This window comes from Sebastes fasciatus, unplaced genomic scaffold (genome assembly GCF_043250625.1).
Source record: "Sebastes fasciatus isolate fSebFas1 unplaced genomic scaffold, fSebFas1.pri Scaffold_123, whole genome shotgun sequence".
Taxonomy (NCBI): Eukaryota; Metazoa; Chordata; class Actinopteri; order Perciformes; family Sebastidae; genus Sebastes; species Sebastes fasciatus.
This window is the reverse complement of record NW_027428159.1, coordinates 7,501-16,040: the sequence shown is the minus strand read 5'-3', so window position 1 is coordinate 16,040 and position 8,540 is coordinate 7,501. Positions and strand designations below refer to the sequence as shown.

General features: G+C 52.1%; 1 protein-coding gene across 1 annotated transcript; it reads right to left on the bottom strand.

Moving 5' to 3' along the window:
* Positions 1-6: 6 nt before the first annotated feature.
* On the bottom strand, positions 7-7,999 carry LOC141763648 (uncharacterized). Its single transcript, XM_074628164.1, has 4 exons — positions 7,990-7,999; positions 2,500-2,689; positions 810-889; positions 7-702 (listed from the first exon to the last, which is right to left on the bottom strand). Exons 1-4 carry the CDS (start codon positions 7,997-7,999, stop codon positions 152-154), a joined length of 831 nt encoding a protein of 276 aa, XP_074484265.1. The 3' UTR covers positions 7-151.
* Positions 8,000-8,540: the final 541 nt, after the last annotated feature.

Genomic DNA, 8,540 nt, shown 5'->3' with positions numbered 1-8,540 from the left:
CGCACGCCAAAGCCGTCTCACCGTTTTTTGGTGTGTCCCAGGCTGGGGGGGGGCGAGCCCCCGGAGTCCTCGGACAGCTGGAACAGGGGAGACAGAGAGTCCTCGTCCTCCAGTCGGGGGCAGGGGGACACCGGAGGACTGGAGCAGGGACTCAGGGCGGGACTCTGCTCCTGAGGACTGGCCCCGCCCCCTCTGTCTCCATAGGAACCGTCTCCACGGGGGCGGGGCTGTGGCTCGGACTGGGCCGGTCCTCCTCCACAGGATCAGGATCAGGTCTGGAGGCGGGGCTGTGAACCGGGCTGAGGTCCGGGGCCGGGGAGGGGGAGGCGGGTAGGGAACCGACCCGAGGTTCTTCCCCAGGACTGGAAGCTGGTCCGAGGCTGGAGGCCCGGAGCGGGGCAGCAGGAGCAGGGCTGGTTCTGTCATCCTCCTCCTCAGCACCGGGAGCTGGTTCTGTGCTGGACTCTGGTGGGACTGTGGGGTCGGGGTCCGGCTCAGGTTCTGGACCGAGACGGTCCTGGTCGGGCACAGGGTCCGGCTCAGGTTCTGGACCGAGACGGTCCTGGTTGGGCACAGGGTCCGGCTCAGGTTCCGGACAGAGATGGTCCTGGCTGGGTTCAGGGTCCTGCTCAGGTTCTGGTTCAGGGTTTGCGTTAGATTTCCTCCTGGAGGTGGACCGACGGCGTCCTGCTGTCTTCACCTCTGTGGACACACAGCAGCATCAACTCACACCCAGAACAGAACAACCGGGCCACGAGGTCCAGTCAGAGTCCTGATCCACAACTAGAATTGGACCGGTTTAAACTCACCTGTCTTCTGGGGGGGGTTCTTCTCCGTGGCGTCCGTGTTCTCTTCATCCTCTACCTGGGCTTGACCTCGACTCCGCCCCCTACACACACACACACACACACACACGCACGCACACACGCACACACGGTCAGGTGACATCAACAGTGTCTCTGGGACTGTCCCTTTAAATGTCCACACAGCTGACATCATAACATAATGATGTCATCAGTGATGACTGCTGGGTAACGTAGTGTTTCTGACTAAAAAACAGCTGGAGAAAAAACCCTGTCCACTTTATTAGGTACACTGATCTGACTAATGATTAGTGTGAGTGTGTGTGTGTGTGTGTGTGTGTGTGTGAGGAAGTAAAACCCGGAGCAGACTCAGTCCAGTCCACGCCTCTTTGCTGCTTATTACCCAGCATGCAACTGAACCACTTCCTCTCCAACACATCTTGCTCACCACAACACACGCACACACACACACACACACACACACCCTCCTGCAGATCAGTGTGTGTGTGTGTGTGTGTGTGTGTGTGTGTGTGTGTGTGTGTGTGTGTTAACTATCAATACAGTGTAATGTATGGACGTCTAATCAGCCAGATATCTGTGGTGAATGAATGAAGGGAGACTGAACCCAACTACGAGGGTTTGAGTGGCTGGACCGCGGAGGGCCAGCAGCCCAACAAACACAAAACTGTCACTGAGTGATGAAGTTACACGATTGGTTGGCCGACTGTTGGAGTTCCCTCATTGGTCGTTGCTCTTTCAAAATTAATAATAATAATACAATAAACAGATCAAAATGATGCTGAAATAACGACATCATGATGTTGATTTGTAAAAAGTCTGAATTCATGCTTTGTCAGGTCTGTTACCATGACGACAAGCAAACAACTTTTAAAATGCTTGTTTTCTGAATGGAGTCTGGATGGATCAGCGCCTGGCTATGCTAACATTGTAGCTGCTCCATTAACACTCCATCTAGGAATAAATACAGCAGCAACAACGTCAGTGATGACAGCGGGAGAATCTCAACACTGATCAACTTTAGTGAAGTATGTATATATTGTTAAACACCACTTATATGATGAATGCTTTTGATACACATGCTTTAATAAGACACTGAAATACTGTTTTCCTTGTATACTGTATGTCATGCTAATACCTTTTCACCTTGTATAAAATGTATAATACTAGTAAATGTTACCGATTACCGCGGCAGGCCTCGTCGTCGTTGGTATAAAAGTGACGACGTTGTGATGAAGCGCCGAGGAAATGTGGATCCATACGGCTGTTTGAAAGGCTTAACGCCAACACATATGGATTCAATCATGTCTGTAAAGGGGAGACTCGTGGGTACCCATAGAACCCATTTACATTCACTGATCTGGAGGTCAGAGGTCAAGGGACCCCTTTGAACATGGACATGACAGTTTTTCCTCTCCAACATTTGGTTTGGAGCGTTATTTAACCTCTTCATGACCAGCTAGTGTGACATGGTTGGTACCGATGGATTCATCAGGTTCTCTAGTTTACTATGATACCAGGATCTTCACTCTAGCTTTAAAACTGAGCCGCTACAACCTAAAGATCCCAAGTTGAGTTAATGTTTTAAAGGAAACAGTGGTGTTAAAACAGATTTGCGTTAACTTTTAGATCCAGCTCACTGTTTCTGTTTCACATGGACAACGCTGTGTTGACTTACTTCTTCCTTGATTTGGAAGGTGGAGGAGGAGGAGGAGGAGGGGGGTGGGAGGAGGACCATCTTTCCGAGGTCGCCCGCGAGACCGCCTCTCGGGGGCGGGGCTCGTAGCGGCGGCGGCTTTGGCCAGCTGAGCGCTGCGTCCGGCCCGAGTGACGGGAGGCGCCGGTCCTCTGTCCCGAGGCTCCTGGGACTGAGCCTCAGATGGCATTCTGGGTAAAAAACAAACAGAGAGACAGAGACAGAGAAAGAGAGAGAGAGAGAGAGAGAGAGAGAGCGAGAGACAGAGAGAGAGCAAGAGAGAGAGAGAGAGACAGAGACAGAGAGACACACAGAGAGAGAGAGACAGAGAGAGCGAGAGAGAGAGAGAGAGAGCGAGAGACAGAGAGAGAGAGAGAGAGAGAGAGAGACAGAGACAGAGAGAGCGAGACAGAGACAGAGAGAGAAAGAGAGAGCGAGAGACAGAGAGAGCGAGAGACAGAGAGAGAGCGAGAGAGAGAGACAGAGACAGAGAGAGAGAAAGAAAGAGAGAGCGAGAGACAGAGAGAGCGAGAGACAGAGACAGAGACAGAGAGAGCGAGAGACAGAGAGAGCGAGAGAGCGAGAGAGAGAGAGAGAGAGAGACAGAGAGAGAAAGAGAGAGAGAGAGAGAGAGAGAGAGAGAGAGAGAGCGAGAGAGCGAGAGAGCGAGAGAGAGAGAGAGAGAGAGACAGAGAGAGAAAGAGAGAGAGAGAGAGACAGAGAGAGAAAGAGAGAGAGAGAGAGAGGGGTTCAGAGATGCAGGGTCAGGAGTCTTTGTTTAACCACACAGAACAGGACGCGTTCAGGTTACCACGGTGACCCGTTATGGTCTGAATGGGCGGCCATCTTTGATGTAGTTCTTTAATAGAAGAATCAGATCAGATGATCAATATTAAAGGATTCTGATTGATAATAAAATAGTCTGGACTTCTTCAGTCCAGACCAGAGGTCCAAACTACAGAACCACACTGGGACATAAGCTGTGATGAAAAGGAGGAGCTCAACCAGGACCCTGGGATACACTAGAGTCCAGTAGAGTCCACTAGAGTCCAGTAGAGTAGCCTGGAGGACAGCAGTGTGACCCAGTGACCCAGTGACAACATGTCAATCATTACGACTGACAGCTCATCCAGCCAATCACAGCTCATCCAGCCAGTAAACAGACATCGGTGACCTTTGACCCTGCCGTCTAGTGTAGCTTTTATTTTATTTCCTGAACCCCTCGCTGGTTTACTGAGCTCCGTCTCTTCTAATAAATACTAATTCTGTTCATTTAGAAGATGTTTTTACCAAGTTGCTGGTGTACCATTTATTATTTTAATAATTAATAGAACATTCTGTTAATTTAGAAGACTTTTTTATTATATTATATTAATATTATAGTATTAGTACTTTTAAAGTAACAGGGTATTTCTACAGTGTGGTATTAGTACTTCTACTCTAACAGTATATTCACAGTGTGGTATTAGTACTCTGGCTGTAGCAGTATATTCACAGTGTGGTATTAGTACTCTGGCTGTAGCAGTATGTGTAGTGTGTGTAATAACCCATCTGTCAGTAAAGTCATTCAGAGTACTTTTACTACTTATTAACCTTTAACTGTGTATATATATAAACAGCAGCTGGCTCTCCGTCATCATCATTATGAAAGACATTATTCCTGTTTATCATCATTAACGGGATTATTACTACAACATTCAGCTGAACCGGACAAACAGCTAGCAGCTAACAGCTAGCAGCTAGCAGCTAGCAGCTAACAGCTAGCAGCTAGCAGCTAACAGCTAGCAGCTAACAGCTAACAGCTAGCAGCTAACAGCTAGCAGCTAACAGCTAGCAGCTAACAGCTAGCAGCTAACAGCTAGCAGTTAGCTGTTAGCTTCCTCGGACCGCCCAGTTGACTGATCACTTCTCTGTTAGCATTAGCATTAGCATTAGCTAGCTGTTAGCATTAGCTAGCTGTTAGCATTAGCTAAATGTTAGCTGTTAGCTGTTAGTAACAGTCCATCCCGGCTCCACCGCGCGCTGCTTCCCCGTCCCGCGCTCCTCGGTAATAACCCGCGGTACCGACCCAACCCGGGAACAGCAGAGCGCTCAGCAGCAGCAGAGCGTTAGAGCAGCAGACGGTAGAGCAGTAGAGAGCTGTAGAGCGGTAGAGCTCCAGAGAGCAGGAGAGAGCTGGAGAGCTCCAGAGCTTCTTACTGATATGATGCTGTTAGTTGTTGTGTTTCCTCTGCAGCGGGTAACCGGTCAGTTCTGTCTGCTCAGAGAGAGAGAGCCTCCGCACGGTGCCGGGCTCCGGTAGATCATCCCCGGTGCTCCGGTTAACGGACAAAACTCGGTTTAACGCTGAAAAACAGGCGGAAGATTAAAGTGAAGCGGCCGCTCCGTCATGGAGGCCATGTTGGGGAGCGACCGAAGCACCGCCTGTCAGCGACAGCACGAGAAGTAGGTCCCGCGAAACATTCACTCTGGAACCGGAGCGGGGACGGTTACCGGACACGGTTTATCTCTGACGGCCGGATGGAGGCGACGTGCACCGGGGGAGAGAGTTTAAAACGTGTCGGTGTGTGTGTGTTTTTGTTTGTTTATAGAGGAAAGAGTGTCTGACCCCGCGGAGGGATCTGATGGAGGGCTGCTCCGGTGAAGCGGTCTCTGTCATCAGACCTGAAGTCCCGGACTGGATCAGCCAGGGGCCGGACTGGAGCCGGACTGGATCAGCCAGGACCCGGACTGGAGCCGGACTGGATCAGCCAGGACCCGGACCTAAAGAAGTTGTAGTTTTGCTGCCTAAACCTAAAGAGGCGTTTGTGTTTAAAACGTGACGTTTAATTCAGTTTTACATGGTAGTAGGGCCTTTCCGGGAACCATCACCTTACCGTGGGCAGGACCCGGGCGGCAGAGGCTGGCTCTGGGGACGTGGAACGTCACCTCTCTGTGGGGGAAAGAGCTGGAGCTTGTGCGGGAGGTGGAGCGCTATTAGTTGGATCTGGTAGGGCTTACCTCTACGCACAGCCTCAGTTCTGGAACCGTACTCCTGGATAGGGGTTGGACTCTGGGCGGCTGTGGCTCAGAGGGTAGAGCAGGTTGTCCACCAATCGGAAGGTCGGTGGTTCGATCCCCGGCTGCTCCAGGTCACATGTCAATGTGTCCTTGAGCAAGACACTTAACCCCAAATTGCTCCCGGAGGCAGAGCCATCGGTGTGTGAATGAGTATTTAGATTAAATCCTGATGGGCAAAGTTGGCACCTTAGCAGCCTCTGCCATCAGTGTGTGAATGTGTGTATGAATGGGTGAATGCTGACATGTAGTGTAAAGCGCTTTGAGTGGTCGGAAGACTAGAAAAGCGCTATATAAGTCCAAGTCCATTTACCATTTACTCTATTCTTCTCTGGAGTTGCCCAAGGTGTGAGGCGCCGGGCGGGTGTGGGGATACTCACAAATCCCCTGCCGCTACGTTGGAGTTTACCCCGGTGGACGAGAGGGTCGCCTCCCTACGCCTTCGGGTTACGGGGGGGAGAACTCTGACTGTTGTTTGTGCGTATGCACCAAACAGCAGTTCGGAGTATTCGGCCTTCTTGGAGACCCTGAATGGAGTCCTGTATGGACTCCATAGTTCTGCTGGCCCACTGTCAGCATTCACCCATTCATACACTGATGGCAGAGGCTGCTAAGGTGCCAACTTTGCCCATTTGCCCACTTCAACGCGCACGTGGGCAACGATGGAGACACCTGGAGTGGCGTGATTGGGATCTGAACCCGAGTGAACCCGAGTGGTCGTTTGTTGTTGGACTTCTGTGCTAGTCATGGATTGTCCATAACGAACACCATGTTCCAACATAAGGATGCTCATAAGTGTACGTGGTACCAGAGCACCCTAGGCCGAAGGTCGATGATCGATTTTGTAATCGTATCGTCTGATCTGAGGCCGCATGTTTTGGACACTCGGGTGAAGAGAGGGGCGGAGCTGTCAACTGATCACCATCTGGTGGTGAGCTGGGTCAGAGGGTGGGGGAAGACTCTGGACAGACCTGGTAAGCCCAAACGGGTAGTGCGGGTGAACTGGGAACGTCTGGAGGAGGCCCCTGTCCGAGAGATTTTCAACTCACACCTCCGGCGGAGCTTTTCTGGCATCCCTGTGGAGGTTGGGGGCATTGAACCCGAGTGGGCGATGTTCAAAGCTTCCATTGCTGAAGCTGCAGCGGTGAGCTGTTATTTTAGGGTCTTAGGTGCCTCAAGGGGCGGCAACCCTCGAACACCGTGGTGGACACCGGTGGTCAGGGAAGCCGTCCGACTGAAGAAGGAGGCCTTCCGGGATATGTTATCTCGGAGGACTCCGGAGGCAGTTGCAAGGTACCGACAGGCCCGAAGGGCAGCAGCCACTGCCGTGACGGAGGCAAAGCAGCGGGTGTGGGAGGAGTTCGGAGTAGCCATGGAGAAGGACTTTCGATCGGCACCAAGGTGCTTCTGGAAAACCATCCGGCACCTCAGGAGGGGGAAACAGGGAACCATCCAAGCTGTGTACAGTAAGGATGGGACACTGTTGACATCAACTGAGGAGGTAAACAGGCGGTGGAAGGAGCACTTTGAGGAACTCCTGAATCCGACCAATACGCCCTCTATTGTAGAGGCAGAGCTGGAAGCTGATGGGGGACCATCATCAATTTCCCTGGTGGAAGTCACTGAGGTAGTCGAACAGCTCCACAGTGGCAAAGCCGCGGGGGTTGATGAGATCCGTCCAGAAATGCTGAAGGCTCTGGGTGTGGAGGGGCTGTCTTGGATGACACGTCTCTTCAACACCGCGTGGAAGTCGGTGACAGTGCCTAAGGAGTGGCAGACCGGGATGGTGGTTCCCCTGTTCAAAAAGGGGGACCAGAGAGTGTGTGCCAATTACAGGGGTATCACACTACTCAGCCTCCCTGGTAAAGTCTACTCCAAGGTGCTGGAAGGGAGGGTTCGGTCGATAGTCGAACCTCGGATCGAAGAGGAACAATGCCTGAACAATTGGCCTCCGCCAGGGCTGCGCTTTGTCACCAATCCTGTTTGTGATTCATGGACAGGATATCAAGGCGTAGTCGGGGGGATGTGGGTTTTCAGTTCGGTGTGCTGAAAATCGCATCGCTGCTTTTTGCAGATGATGTGGTCCTGTTGGCATCATCGGGCTGCGACCTCCAGCACTCGGATCGGTTCGCAGCCGAGTGTGAAGCGGCCGGGATGAAGATCAGCACCTCTAAATCTGAGGCCGTGGTTCTCAGCAGGAAACTGATGGATTGCCTACTCCAGGTAGGGAATGAGTCCTTACCCCAAGTGAAGGAGTTCAAGTACTTCGGGGTCTTGTTCGCGAGTGAGGGGATGATGGAACGTGAGTTTGGCCGGAGAATCGGAGCAGCGGGGGGGCGGTATTGCATTCGGTATTGAATTCGGTATTGAATTCGGTATTGAGTTCTACCGGTCAATCTTCGTTCCTACTCTCACCTGTGGTCATGATAGCTGGGTCATGACCGAAAGAATTAGATCGCGGGTACAAGCGGCTGAAATGTGTTTCCCCAGGAGGGTGGCTGGCGTCTCCCTTAGAGATAGGGTGAGAAGCTCAGTCATCCGTGAGGGACTCGGAGTAGAGCCGCTGCTCCTTTGCGTCGAAAGGAGCCAGCTGAGGTGGTTCATCTAGTACGGATGCCTCCTGGACGCCTCCCTAGGAAGGTGTTCCAGGCACGACCAGCTGGGAGGAGACCACGGGGAAGACCCAGGACTAGGTGGAGAGATTACATCTCCACACTGGCCTGGGAACGCCTCGGGATCCCCCAGTCAGAGCTGGTTAATGTGGCCCGGGAAAGGGAAGTGTGGGGTCCCCTGCTGGAGCTGTTGCCCCCGCGACCCGACCCCGGATAAGAGGTTGAAGATGGATGGATGGATGGATGGTAGTAGGTGTAGCAGGCCCCTACTGACCCACATCCATGGAGCTAATAACAACTGATAACACCTATTTAATGGACTGATAACAGTCTTATCCCGACCCTCCTCCATTC

Coding starts and splice junctions, on each gene's coding strand:
- LOC141763648 (XM_074628164.1), bottom strand. Junction 890..2,499: donor CCTTCCAAATCAAGGAAGAA/GTAAGTCAACAC, acceptor GTGTGTGTGTAG/GGGGCGGAGTCGAGGTCAAG. Junction 703..809: donor GAACCCCCCCCAGAAGACAG/GTGAGTTTAAAC, acceptor GTGTGTCCACAG/AGGTGAAGACAGCAGGACGC.